The sequence below is a fragment of the Dryas octopetala genome, chromosome 3 (assembly GCF_963921425.1).
Source record: "Dryas octopetala chromosome 3, drDryOcto1.1, whole genome shotgun sequence".
Classification (NCBI taxonomy): Eukaryota; Viridiplantae; Streptophyta; class Magnoliopsida; order Rosales; family Rosaceae; genus Dryas; species Dryas octopetala.
The window spans coordinates 25134806-25148984 of NC_141368.1; the positions used below are offsets into that span (position 1 = coordinate 25134806).

The window sequence follows — 14179 nt, forward strand, 5'->3', positions numbered from 1 at the left end:
AAAATGGTGGAGGGATGTATATTGGTCTCACGTGATACCTGCTGCTAAAAAGAAATATGTGGTTAGTATATTAGCCATGTATCAAAGAGGAGGAAAAGTAAGTTTTGACTACCTTTTTTGGACTTATCCTTGTTGTTAAGTCAAGTCAAACAACCAACATATGATTACTTTGGCTCTACACACGCAAAAAAAAAAAAAGAAGTCAGATAATCATGGAAAAGAATGGTGTTGTGATATCTACTGCTACTTTCACCAAGATAAAAAAAGTTCAGTAAAAAAATAAAAAATAGATGTCGCCATATATTAAGCAAAAAGAAAGGGATGATGAACCTGTTTGGGTGCTCGTCTGCAGAAAGCTAAAAACTGATGTGGGTGGCTACGACATATGTTGTTGCTTCTTCAAAAGCCTGGGCAGTCTTTTAAATAGAGATGGCTTTCCCAAGTCTAATAGAATTGGGACTTCTCTTCCCAATTTCGTAGGATAAGGATTATTATTCCTTTCTAAATTGTGGAGACCCCAATCTAGAGAAAACATGACTGCATGCAATTGTTTATTTCCAATGAATTTATTATGAGCGGAAATGTTGAGGGAATAGGTCCCATAAGTGCGAACTTTATCTGGCAGCAATGAGTTTGGGCTTATCTCTAGTCCACCAAAAAATAAATCTACCAGATCTCTCTCTCTCTCAAATGTTAGCCCATTGAAAAATAAATGTGTCATTTAACAAATAAGTGATACAAAAATATTAATGGGTCCATTTTCTTCAGTTCCTAAACACAACTCTCAAATTGGTACAAAACCACCTTTCTCAAATGGTACAAAACCATCTCTCTTAAATTGGTACAAAATCAAATTTCTCAAATCCAAATTCTTAATTCAACCCCAAAGTGGCATAAAGCCAACCAACTCAAATTCTTCACCGAACTACGTCCGGTTTGATCCCATCATGGGTACGTAGGCAGTGTGAGCGAAATTCACACTCAACCGCATTCACAAAATTCTCTAAATTCCCTTAGGAATTAATTCATACAAGTTTCTTTGAATTAATTTCACACCAAATCAAATCCGTCTAAATTCTTCAGAAATTAGTTCTATACACAAAAGTCCCTGAATTAATTTCTCAAATCAAATCCAAGGGCTCTAAACCCTACCCAAATTACACAAATCTTTTAAGTGGGTCATCCACCCATTTAAATCCTAAAACCTCAGAATTACGTGTGGTTTGATCCTGCAATGGGTACGTAGGCAACCTAAAATATAGGTGCAACCGCAATCACAAATAAATTCTATTTCAATGGGTCGTTTACCTATTGGAAATCCAAACACTTGCAAGATGATCCGTTGGTTTCATTGCAATTGGAATCAAAGGGTATTCCCTTGAGTCAAGGGACTGTAATTAAGAGATGTACTCCATCTTGAATGGGTTGTACCCAAAATAATAAAACCCTCCTTCCATAAATGAATTTGGGTGAAATTATGTTGGGTAATATTTATTATTTATTTACAAATTTTGTTCAACAGACCTAAAAACTTAAATAAATTAGAAATTACTAGAATTTATGCCCGCGCGTTGCCGCGGGTAACAACAATTGTTAAAACGTTTTAAAGAGAGATGTGTTTGCTTTGTTAAGGTTGTAATGAGATGTTAAAAGAGTTATGAACATTGTAAATATATCATGAGTTGTTGCGTGTCTGATAATTCAAAATATAAGTGCTTTTCATAGGCTGTGTTTAAGTGCCTTTCATCCGCAGGCATGGCTGTTTGTTGTTTTAAGATATTGGTGATATCTTAAAAGTGCAAACAGGATTCAAAAAATATTACAATACATGTGAGGAATCTTTGTGATGTTAAACAAAACATAAAGGGATGTGTAGTGGTTGATTGTTCAAAAAAGGCATTTATGGTCACTGAGAATGGAGTCAAATTGTGCCCGGTGACTTGTCTTCGCTTGCTTTCTCTTGAGGGTTGGTTGGTTGCAAGGGGAGATGTTCAGCATGTGTTTTTTCTTCTTTTGTTGTGGGGCTTTTGTCTCCTCTGTTAGCTTCTGTTGAGGGGATTTTTTCTGCTGTGCTGCATTTTTGGATGAGTATACAAAGTGTTAGAAATTGGAAGATGTTAGGTTAAAGTTAAGAAAGAAGGGAATGAAGAGCAGATATTAATAGTATTTTTTGTTTGTTGTGTGATTTGTTTTTAGGTAAAAGAAATTATATATGATTATTAAATGATGAGGATGATAGAATGAATGTTAAAATTGATGGTTGACTGCAATATGTATAAGATGAAACAAAATGAAGAATGCAGGTAAGAATATATGTTTGGTCAAATTGATACATTATGATATGTCAGTCAAGGGCTCAATAAACTTCATTTTCATTAGTTTTGTCTCTCAAGTCTCAACCATGAAAAGCTTATGAGAATATAAGATGCAGAGTATATACTTGATTTTATATATAGATAGCCCAAGTTTATTTTGTTTGCTGATGCTTTGTAAAAAACATTTTCTTTCAAATTCAAGTATTCTTCATGCAGTGAATTGGAAAACTATTTAGCATTGCTTGAAAAAGAAATAACCCAATTTCTGCACGGCATCAAAAGTATTAAAAAACCATGGTTGCTGATTAATAAGATGACTTTTTGTACCAAGCAATTTATGGCTACGAAGTGTAGCTTTTAGTTGGGTTCATTTGAATGTGATAATATCGTATCAAAAATTGTGTAAGTATGCAGTTGTGATCAACCCTATTCTAACTCATCATCTGAGCATGGGTTATACCTGGCTGTGATTTTGGCTGTTTTTTTTTTGAAGGCCACGAGAGGGATGTCATCTGGGCTTGAAATGTCCCCTGTGGGTGTTGGATTTGTAGCTGTCCCTGCGCCAGTGATTTCTTCAATTGCTGCTTCTCTATTGGAGATGGTTTTTGGAACAACAGGGAAAAAATGAATGCATGTTAGAATTCAGAGAAATGTGTTATAACTTGAATAGTATTAGGATGAGGGGTTAGAGGTTTTAGAGATTGGGTACCTTTTGAATTTTTTCCTCACATTCATTAGAGAAGTGAAAAGAGCCCTTTTGACTGCAGCTTTTTTGGGTGATGGGAGAGTGGGGTATTTTGTGGAAGTCCTTGATGAACCAGAAGGTGTTTTTGGTGGGAATTTTTTGAAAGTAGGTGATGGGGTGGAAAGAAGATTTGTTTGGTTCATTTCTTCCACTGCATGTATAACCATCTGTTGATCTGTGGGAAGAGAGGCTTGTTCAAGGACTTGGGGTTCATCATCAAAAACAGTGTGGATGAGAAGGTCATTTCTTTTGAAATCATTTTTCATGCTGCCAAACCTGATCTGGAAATTTTTAGTTTGGCCTCTAAGACGAAGGATCTGATCTGGGAATTGACTCTGGTCACTAAAGCCTTTTTCAACAACCAAGCTGAAGCATGATATTCCAAAGAGTTGTTCAGCGGGGTCTCCAATTATGATAACACTGGTTGTGTTAGTTGCATCTGCAATTGCGAAGCTGACCTTGAACCTGTATTTTGAATGCCAGCAGCCATGTTCAATTGATGAATGCAAGTTAAGAAAGTATAAGAAGGTTAAAGATATTCTATTGGTGGTATATAGATGCATTTAATTTTTATGTGATTGTTTGTAGTTGTGGAAATGTTATTAGGTCTGAAACTTAAACATTGTATTTTGCTAATATTATGTTTATTTCTTAATAGAGATGAAGTGCATGCAGAAAAGTGATTATATATACTTTAATTATGTAAGGTGTGTGTTAAGGGATTTGTTATTGATGAAAATAGTGATTATGGATGTGTATTATAGATGGTAAATATAGATTTAGTAAATGTGTAGCATGCATGCTATTTTGTATGAATGCATTTGATGTACCACTAACAATCATACAGAGTGATTATATTCTGTGAAGCATACAGTCTATAATAGTTTGGTAAAGGCAAAAAGAAAGAAAAAAAAATTGGTTACCAAGGAATAGGAAGTGTGCTGAGGGTGCCATGTCTTGGACAAATGAGTTCATCACTTTGAGGTGAAGGCTTGACTTGTTTGTGGCAAGTTGGACATGCTCTGTACCACCATCCAGCATTTGTGTTGAACCGTGTGATGGTTGCACGGCAGATAATCAGTTTGTCCTATAAGTTGTTGGAAATACATAATCAGGCTATTGAAGATGTTCACATGAAATGAAAGATTTAAAATGTATGACCTGATCTATTTGTTATGATAAAGATGTGCATAAATGATAATGATGATGGAATTAGGAAAATTGGTTGTTTAAGTAAATTATATGAAGTGTATAACAAAAAATAGACAATTTGATAATGGTTTAATTGAGAGGAGATTTTGATTTGTGGTGGTTTATGTTAAGCAACAGATATACAGGATTATAAATAGTTTAAATGCAGAATAATTTGAATAAAACTTTTGTTTAGCATATTATATGAAGCACCAAAGTTAATGGTTTTAGTTGTGTAGAAATGCTTGAGTTTGTGGAGAATGGGTAGAAAGTTTTTGGTATCAGTGAAAACATTAAAAACAAATTGAATCAGTGTAAACATTTTTTGATTATTTGTAAGCATTTTATAGTTAATTGTGGAATACAGGTTTTAGAAAAAGTTTGTAATCATTTGATGTAAAAATTGATGTTCCATAATTATAAGGATGTTATATTCAATGTTTCATTTTGTGGAAATATAGTAGCTGATTATAAGCATTTTATGTTTATGTTGCTAATGTATAAGTTATAGTTATTTTATAAGGACTTTAGTTGTTAGGTGGCAGTTAGTTAATATTAATATCTGTAGTTAATTGGTATAGATAGGTCTGTGTAAGCATTGTTTAGTAAGCTGAATTTGGTGCAGGTATAGGATGGTCAGTTTGAGAAGGTTTGTATTGTGCAAGTGCTTGTGATTAATTAGTTTGTTAGAATGGGTATGTATTGCTGGTAACCAGTGTAAAGCAATGTAGTTAGGTAGTGAGCAGATATTTAGAGACTTTATATTTCACAAAGGCAAGAAGACATGTGAACATCACTAAAGATGCCAAACCAGTAAAAGTGTGTAAGTTATGATATCATGAAAGAGTATATTATAATAATCGTGTCAAAAATGTGAAACAATTGAGAGTTTGTGGCTGATAATCAAAAGAATAAAAAAATTGTAGATGGTTATAAGATTTTGTTGCGAATGTGCATTACCTTGTGCAAATCTGGATCAAGTATATTCAATTCGGCTATATCCACCTTTTGACTCTCTTTTAATTGTTGATAAGGAAGCTGTACCATTGCTGAAGGTGGAAGTACTTTGATAGCCACTGCATCATCTTTGAAACTGAATTGTTGTTGTGAAAAAGATTGAATTAGAGAGTTATATTACAAAAGTACAATTCGTATATTGAAAAAGTTTTAAAAATCTTACGCAATCTTGTAGGATTCTAGTTCTGGTATTGGTGGATTGACGAAATACAGGGTTGAGTTAGTGCTGCTAAGAACAGGTTTTCTTGTGCATGGTTAAAAGAAAGATTAGAGAGTTTTTGTAATGAATATTGGAGATGCAAATAACAGGAAGTTGAGAAAAGGTATCAGTTACCTTGATATTCTTTCACTTTGACGCTTGTGAAAACGATAAAAGTTGGTGGCGGCAACTGTTCTATAGTAGCATGATCAAAATTCTTTGCTGCATCGCTCCACAGTGTTATTCTAATTGTTTGATGGCTGCAACAATAAATGCAGGAGAAAATATTTTAATGGTGATCATAAAAGCCTTAAATTTGTAAGGATTTGGTTAATGGTTGCACCTGATGTTTTCTATATACACTTCACATTTGCTCTCCAACCTTGTTCTCTCAATCATCTTTTGTTCCAAATGCTGTATTGCAGTTATGTGTCCCATGACATCTTCCAATGCATGAAAAAATGATAGTCAGATGTTTAAAGTGTATAAGGGAAGTGTGTAATTATAATTTGAGTGGTGTAAGAGAATAAAAAAAGTTAATGAAAATAATGGGATTAAGTATGTGTTCTGATGAGCACCTGTTAGAATGGTGGTTGTATTTATCCGTGGGGATAGTTGATTGTAATCTATGAGGTGAAAACGGTGTGCTGGAATTTTTGGTTGAACAACTGTCAATCTCTTGAATATGGTTCTCTCGTTGAAAATGATAGCAGCAGCATGAGGAACAACTTTGTAGACTGATCTGCTTTTGATTGTGTGAAAGCAGCTGATGTCATAGGCAGCTCCAGATTGTATCTTTGGAGCGACACAATCATAGTCAATCTCTTTGACTGTTGCTTGAATTGCATCACCCTTGTTTCAGAAGAAAGATAAGGTTAGTTAATCATGGTAGAATTGCAGCAATGAACAAAATACATAAATCTAAAAAATGGAAATACTAAATGAATGATGATATTGAAATATGAGAAAATGGTGCATAGAATTGATTCGTTTGTATGAGTTATGTGCACAGCATAGTAAGTTGTACCCGTGCTATATAAAGTTAGTTAGAGTACTGATGGTATGTGTGGACCATATGAATTTTGATAAATTAATAAACCTAGTATTTTGTATTAAAAAAAATATGTAGTTAGTTGAATATTTGATATGTGGAGACAATTTGTAGAGGGATTGTGTAAGGTTTTTTGAGCAGATAATTGTGGTTGTGAAGATTTGAAATAATTACATATCAGTTTTGTTATTTAAAAGGTTGAAATGATGCTTTAGTTATATGTTGTAATTTTGATTAAAAAAGATGGGGGTGGGCAGTGTTAGTTTAATTTTGTTGAGATATTTAGATAATGTTAGCAGCATAAGGTGGTTGTCAGGAGCATTGTTCTTGAACATTTGATTTTTCATATCTAATAGTTTGGAAAAACAGATTGTTAGTTAGTTAAGTTAAATTTTTTAGGAGGAAAACAGTTTTTCAAGGTGTTTTTACATTGAAAAATGGTGTTGGGAAAGTATGTTTGATGTGCATTTAGGTATAAACAATGTGTTTTTTTAAATTAGATTTGTTTAAAGGAACAGGTATATTAGTAGAATAACTAATGGGGAGAGTTTATTTACCATTGCATCAACCAAGATGCACTCTAAACCAGCAAATTGGTGGTCAGATCCGAAGACTTTTGGCCTCCAGGTCCTGCAGATCCGAACTCTAATTCTGAGTCTGTCTTGATGAGGCTGCAAGCTCCTTATTGGACTTATATCCATTGCATCAGTGGGCTGAAAAAAAAAATATATTTTGTGCAAGTAAAGGAAGAAATATATTCTGCTAAATAAGTATAGGTATAAATTATATAGAGATGTTTAGATATGCATGGAGAGGAGTTGAAACCTGAAACTAAATTTTGGAGAACATCTTTATAGACAATGTTTTTAGTGTATTTATTTGGCATCTCTCCATTGTTGTCTATAATTATTTTAAGGCCTTCCCTTGATGTAACCCTAGACAATGCAACATATAGTTGTCCATGGGTGAAGACAGGCTGGGGAAGATATAAACCAACTGTTTTAAGGGATTGTCCTTGGCTCTTATTTATGGTCATTGCATAGCTTGGTCTAATTGGGAATTGACGCCTTTTAAAAGTGAAAGGCCATTTTTTTTCTGTTGCTGTGAGGCTGATTCTAGGTATAAAGAATTTATGGCCTATGTTGCTACCAGTCAGTATCTTTGCTTCAATGACCCTATTAGTCATTTGGGTTATGACTAACCTAGTTCCATTACATAGCCCTGAAGATTGGTTTAAGTTCCTTAATAACATGATGGGCATGCCTATTTTTAAAGTTAGAGTATGTGGAGGTAAGCCATTGAATTCAAGCTGATTAAGGAATTCTGTGGGATACATCATGCTAAGATTCTCTAAATTTCCAGATGTGGAGCATAGACAATCAGAACTTAAATAAGTTCTGGCTTCCGCTGGTAATAAATTGATGGCATAGTTATTTATCTCAGTGACAGTAGAATTCTTAGGTGTAACTATGGCTCTCTCTCTTAAGTAAGCATAATTGTCAAAGTTGGTAAGAAAATCTGGGTATGCTGCTAAAAAAATTGATTCAATTGGATTTGTGTATGAGTCAATCAATAAATCTGCAGGAATTTCTACCCAAGACACCTCTTCATCTGTTGGATCATTTATATCACAGATTTGACCATCACCAATTTTGAGTATCCAAGCAGCAAAGTCTGCAAGTTTTGTTCTTTCCTGAATGTTTAACCCCTCTCTTAACAGCCTCATATTCTCTTTCAAACAAAAAATTTTGAAAGAGGGCCATAAGTATGAACTGTTAAGAGTGGCATGTATTATTTCTTCCCTTGTTCCACCTGGAATAACTGGCAGTATTTGCCTAAAATCACCCCCCAGTAAAAAAGGTTTCCCACCAAATGGGACAGGTTGACCTGAACTATCTAAATCCGATAAAATATCGCATAATGATTTATCTAGTGCTTCAAAGCAGTCTTTATGATTCATTGGTGCTTCATCCCAAACAACTAAGGCAGCTTTTTCAATCAATTTAGCCAGATGAGTGTGTTTTTTTATTTGACATGTGGAAGAATCAGTGAGATTGAGGGGAATTTGAAACCTAGAATGAGCTGTTCTGCCTCCAGGTAAGAGCAATGATGCAATACCTGATGAAGCAACAGCTAGAACAATTTGACCTTCAGATCTAATTTTATTAATGATTGTGTGCCACAAAAAAGTCTTTCCAGTTCCCCCATGGCCATAAACAAAAAACAAACCAGATTTCTTTTCATTTATGGCAGTGATAACAGAATCATACACGTGTCTTTGTTCTTTGTTGAGTCTAGTGATTAAAATAGAATGCTCATTGGCTAATTGATGAAGATCATAATTTAATTCTTCTCTTAACAATTTGTTCCTAATTTGTAACATGCTGTGCTCATCAGGAATTGGAAGATTATGATCTTTCAAGCTGCTAGATGATGCATTAAACAATAGCTCAAGCTCATACAGAAGTGAATTTTGTAATTCAGATTGTGGCACAATGAGATTAGGCATACAAAATGTTTTTCTAAGATTATATAACATATCATCACACATATTTTGCCAGTGAGCATTGAAAATGAATGCAGGGTTTGCTACATCACAAAACAAAATGATCGTAACAAATAATTGTCTTAATTCAGAGCATGATGCTGTGTCGACAACATTTTCTAAGGCCTCAATCCATTCCTTATCATCCCCTAACAGACCTAAAGACCTACATGCAGACTGATATGATGGGTGTTTAATGCCATTAAGAGTTTTTATATCATCAAAATCAAAGGCACCTTTATGGGAATTTAAAAGCATTCTCAAGTAATATAATTCTCCAGCTGCAGGGTGTACATAGGCTATTCTCCCTATAGATTTCCCTTGTTTCCTAGGTGTCCAAATCTTATCGCGAGAATTCCATACAAATTTAGAAGGAAATTCTGAATAAGATAAGTTTCGTGCTTGAGGATAGTTTTTATTTGCTTGAAACCAACTGGTTAACATTGTATCTTGAATTGTGGCTCGGTTAAGAATTGAATCAAGTGATTGATCTTCAGCGAAGATAACAGTTTGGTTTAAAGGCAGATGTATAGGCAATCGTTCAACAGCAGGTTGTCTAGAGTGAATAGGAAATTGAAATAATCTCCATGCAGCTTCATATGGTGATATATATCTACAATTAAGATAGGATAATATTTCATCGTGTGGCTTGTTTTCAATTATTACCCTAGCTCTATCCGAACCTTTGTTGATGTATTTGAATAAATATTTGATGAGCATTGATTGACAACACAGTTCAACATTTATATGAGCATTATATCTTAGCAATAACTCTGAATTGTAAGGCACTATAAAGCTGTTATCAAGTTTAATTCCATTTTTGAGCACAAATCTATTAGGATTATCGCGACGCCTATATGTAGGAAAACCACTGGTTTCAAAAACAGTTTCACTTTTGTATTGCTTTGGGAAATATTTAGAGCACTTTCCTGCTCGCATGCAAGGAGAATTAGGATTTAAATGACCACATGGACCATGGATCATGAACTGATCTACAATATGATAAAGTGTTGGATCCACAGCTTTGTCTGGCAATTCAGCTGAGATAATTGAGTCAATATCTGCTGCAGACAATGACTTGAAATCGTGTTCTAACCAAATGAGAAGATGGCAGTGAGGCAAGCCTCTTTTTTGAAATTCAATGGTATGAACTTCTGTTTGATGCAACAGACATGAAAAAAAGGACAGGATTAATTAAATTTGTATTTAAAAAGGTAGAAAATCAGCAAAGAATAAATTATCTTTGATGAAATTCACCTGCTGCAAGTGGTCCGAAAGGTTGTCCTGATTTGATGTAACTAACCAAGTCATTTAGTTTGATTTTGAATATTCTAGCAATGATATCAGGCCTATCCTCTGGTTTGCAGCCAGGTTTTCTAAGAAGTTCTCTAATAATTTCAGGCCATTTGACATTGGAAGTAAAGGTAATAAAAAGATCTGGATTTCCATAATGCCTACAAATTGCCATAGCATCTTGGTAATTATTAATCATATACCTAGCACTTCCAATGTGTGAGGTTGGCAATATAATCCGCTGTCCTAGATCAGTGGCATTTGTATGACCCATTGAAACTGCATCATAAATGCCTTTATAAACTTCACTTCTGAGATTTTTTTGATTTTTTCTAATGAAATCTAATCTATCCTCTTCAAGAGTTGCATAGGCATCCACTAAAAATTGTTGAAATAATCTACCACCTTTCAACAGTGTACTAAATTCAAATTGTCTCTCCTGAATTTGATAGGCTATAAAGGCTCTCATAGGCACCCTTCCTGTTTTTGGCTGATGACCTTTAAAATCATGATTCCATTTAATATCAGGGCTATAACCATCTTCACCATGAGGAAATAGAATAGGATATTGTAAAGACATGAATTTTGGGTTTAATTTTGTTATTCGTTTCAATTCTCCACTTTGATTTTCTATCACAATATCTCTATTTGAGTCAAAGAGACCAATATCTCCCACTATGAGACCAGCAATTTCATCAGATGTTGGGCTTTCATATTGTTTGCCATGATCTAAGTGTTTTCCCAATATTCTGACTTTCATATCATTAATAGAAGTGCTTTCTAATTTATCCCTGACTGTTCTAAAGAATTTTACCAAGTCATTTGATTGGTCAAACATTTTAATAAGGCCTTCAACAACTTTTGGATCAAGATTTGAATTATTTTGTTTACGATTAACTGCATTAAGGCGATTCATAACTTCATTATAGGTATCATAGATATAGAGCTGGGCAAATTTTGGAGAGTCACCCTCCGGTGGTAACAATGACCCCATTAAATGATGAACCTGCCCACTAATCTTAAAAATGTAAGGACCTGGCCTATTGTTAATCGAATGATCAATTTTGGCTCCCATTGAAGTGAATGCAAACATAGAATTGTATGCCCTAATATTGTCTCTAAATATTGAGCTTTTTTGGCCTTTGCTCGGATCAAGTAAATTGTCTAAAAAGTTGGGAGTTGGTTTGGTAATTGGAAGTTTAACTTTTCCTTGCAAACAACAAAGAGTGAACAAAGGCTGTTTGTCTATAGATTTTTTAGCAATGGATTCATTCAGCCAAAAAAGTGCACCACAGTAAATGCACTTATAATCCTTATCTCCAAAATCCACATATTTGTGAATGATTCCTATGGAAAGAAGAAGTGTAAAAGAAAGAAAGAGTATCAATGCGTATTATTATTGGTAGGAGAATAATCTAGAAATGCTGAAATAAATTTTAATAAAATACTTAACATACTTTGTCTTTGCTTCTGATAAAATGATTGGCTCCTATAGCTATGATGTGCAGTGTTTTCATTCAATGCGGAGTTGAGGGGTGGAAGTTCAGAATCTAAAACATTTAGATCAGAGGATACAGCATCAGAATCAGAGTCCAGTTGTTCCAAAGGGACCTGTTCTGTAGTTGGCTGAATTGGATTAATATGCGTTAAAGTTGTATTCCTAATAGATTTGTGTTTTTTCCCATGAGTTGGAGGATTTGATTCAGAGTTGAGGGGTGGAAGTTCAGAATCTAAAACATTTAGATCAGAGGATACAGCATGAGAATCAGAGTCCAATTGTTCGAAAGGGACCTGTTCTGTAGTTGACTGAATTGGATTAATATGCGTTAAAGTTGTATTCCTAATAGACTTGTGTTTTTTCCTATGAGTTGGAGGATTTGATTCAGAGGCAGTGGTAGACAGAACATGACAGACATTTTCAGTGGCAACTTGCAGACCAGTTGAAATATGAGGAGAGTCATCTCTATCTAACATGAGAAACATAGCACGAACCCTAGACTTTTTATTCATCACATTCAAAGAAAGAAGCCTGAAGCAATCAATAAATAGCTGGAGGAAAAAAAAGACAGACACATAAATAAATTGCAAATTTAAAAGAAGATATATATAACAACCAACGAAAAGAAATTCATATTTATCTATGAGCAGAAGAAATCTAAGATGATAAATAACAGATGCATATCAAACACATTTAAAAAACAGGCAGCAGAAAGTGACCTTTTGCGCAGCAGCAACAAATGCCTTAACAACAGAGCGTGAAGATCAAGCTCAAACAACCAACACAACAGTACCTACAAAACATACATATGAATGTTCAAAGTGAAGCAATCACATAAAAATAAAGTAAAACTTAGATATAGGACAAATAAAAGATTTAAAAAGTGTACAAATAAAAGTATAAGGGAGCCAATTAAAACTGATTTATTTGAAAGCCAAACATTTAAAAAAACAAAAAGAGAGTTTTTATCCATGACATTGAAAGAAAAAAGCCTGAAGCAATCAATAAATAGGTGGAGGAAAAAAAGACAGGCATATAAATAGATTACAAATTGAAAAGAAGATATATATGACAACCAATCAACGGAAAATCATATTTATTCATGAGCAGAATATATGTAAGATGATAAGTAACAAATGCATATCGAACATATTTAAAAAACAGGTAGCAGAAGCTAACCTTTTTGTGCAGCAAGAACAAATGGAACAACAACGCAGCCTCAAGATGAAGCTCAAACAACTAAGAGAACAGTACCTAGAAAATATACACATGAATGTTAAAAATCAAGCAATCACATAAAAATAAAGGAAAATTTAGATATAAGAGAAATAAAAGATTTAAAAAGTACAGACATAAAAGTTATATATTTGGAAGCCAAACATTCAAAAAAACAAAAATAATTGAAGGGCCGGCATAAATGTTAATATTTTTCTTCTATGAAATGGAAAAAAACACAGTGATTCAGAGTAAGAAAAAATGTTAAGGAAGATAAATAAGAATGGTTGATGGGAATATCTATAGCATGAGAGAAAATTAAGAACATATGTAGAAAGCAATATTTGATAAGATTCAAACACTCTGATGTGCGCCAATATAAACCAAAGGAATGGAACCAGTTAAATTGAGACAGACAAAGACAGGACAAAAAAGGCAAGGTCGAAAAACAGAAAGGCAGTAACATAATCTAATGCATACTAATGAAAGTTGATAGGTGTGTACGCAGCTATATAGCCAATAAAAATTATAGTTAATTAATTTTATCGCTGAACAAAGTTGATTATGCAAGAACTATATTAACAGAACAATTAAATAACTGCATAAACTAATTTTTTTAATGGAGTGCATAAATTTTTTTCAAGATAAAGATTTCTAAACAGAACCCAGGACTACGGCGTAATAGAAAGAAAAAAACAGCAAGCAGACATGAAACACTCACAGAAAAAAAACTAATAGAAAATAAACAAAAATGGATATTTAAAGATATAACAATAAATGCAAGCACACACCCAGAGCAATGATACCCAAAATGCAAACAGAGACGCAGCGAAGAGAAGCCAAGCAAACAGAAGCAGAATGATATGAAAAGATGAGATGAGAGAGAGATGAAACTTATCTGATAAGGAGCAAGTAGAAACGAAAGGACGGATCTGAATCACACCACCCGAAACAGAAACGAACGGCAATCGAAAAGCCAGATGAAGCTGAAACAGTGAAGTTGTCAGTGAGATTTGACAAAAGATAAAAGAAAAAAAAAAACCCTAAAAAATTTGTGGCTGACCTCTTCGATGCGATGAATCAATCGCATCATCTGTTTGAAATACTGAA

At 33.9% G+C, this 14179-nt stretch overlaps 3 protein-coding genes across 3 annotated transcripts; all 3 read right to left on the bottom strand.

Annotated features, from left to right (window-relative positions):
• Positions 1-1644: 1644 nt before the first annotated feature.
• LOC147292003 (replication protein A 70 kDa DNA-binding subunit B-like) lies at positions 1645-12649 on the bottom strand. The gene is made up of 11 exons (XM_086236106.1): positions 12574-12649; positions 7076-7231; positions 6046-6319; positions 5811-5910; positions 5603-5727; positions 5432-5510; positions 5212-5344; positions 3984-4147; positions 3025-3525; positions 2776-2904; positions 1645-2072 (listed from the first exon to the last, which is right to left on the bottom strand). Exons 2-11 carry the CDS (start codon positions 7217-7219, stop codon positions 1922-1924), a joined length of 1800 nt encoding a protein of 599 aa, XP_086092232.1. The 5' UTR covers positions 7220-7231; positions 12574-12649; the 3' UTR covers positions 1645-1921.
• Positions 7258-10079, bottom strand: LOC147292004 (uncharacterized; the record flags this gene model as incomplete). The annotated part of the gene is made up of 1 exon (XM_086236108.1): positions 7258-10079. A coding segment is annotated over exon 1 (2790 nt), but the record flags the coding sequence as incomplete, so codon positions are not given.
• LOC147292005 (uncharacterized) lies at positions 10269-11585 on the bottom strand. The gene has a single exon (XM_086236616.1). It carries the CDS (start codon positions 11447-11449, stop codon positions 10301-10303), a length of 1149 nt encoding a protein of 382 aa, XP_086092742.1. The 5' UTR covers positions 11450-11585; the 3' UTR covers positions 10269-10300.
• Positions 12650-14179: the final 1530 nt, after the last annotated feature.

Coding starts and splice junctions, on each gene's coding strand:
- LOC147292003 (XM_086236106.1), bottom strand. CDS start 7,219: ATGGATATAAGTCCAATAAGGAGCTTGCAGCCTCATCAAGACAGACTC. Junction 5,511..5,602: donor CAAAGTGAAAGAATATCAAG/GTAACTGATACC, acceptor CATGCACAAGAA/AACCTGTTCTTAGCAGCACT. Junction 4,148..5,211: donor TTGATCCAGATTTGCACAAG/GTAATGCACATT, acceptor AACAACTTATAG/GACAAACTGATTATCTGCCG.
- LOC147292005 (XM_086236616.1), bottom strand. CDS start 11,449: ATGTTTGCATTCACTTCAATGGGAGCCAAAATTGATCATTCGATTAAC.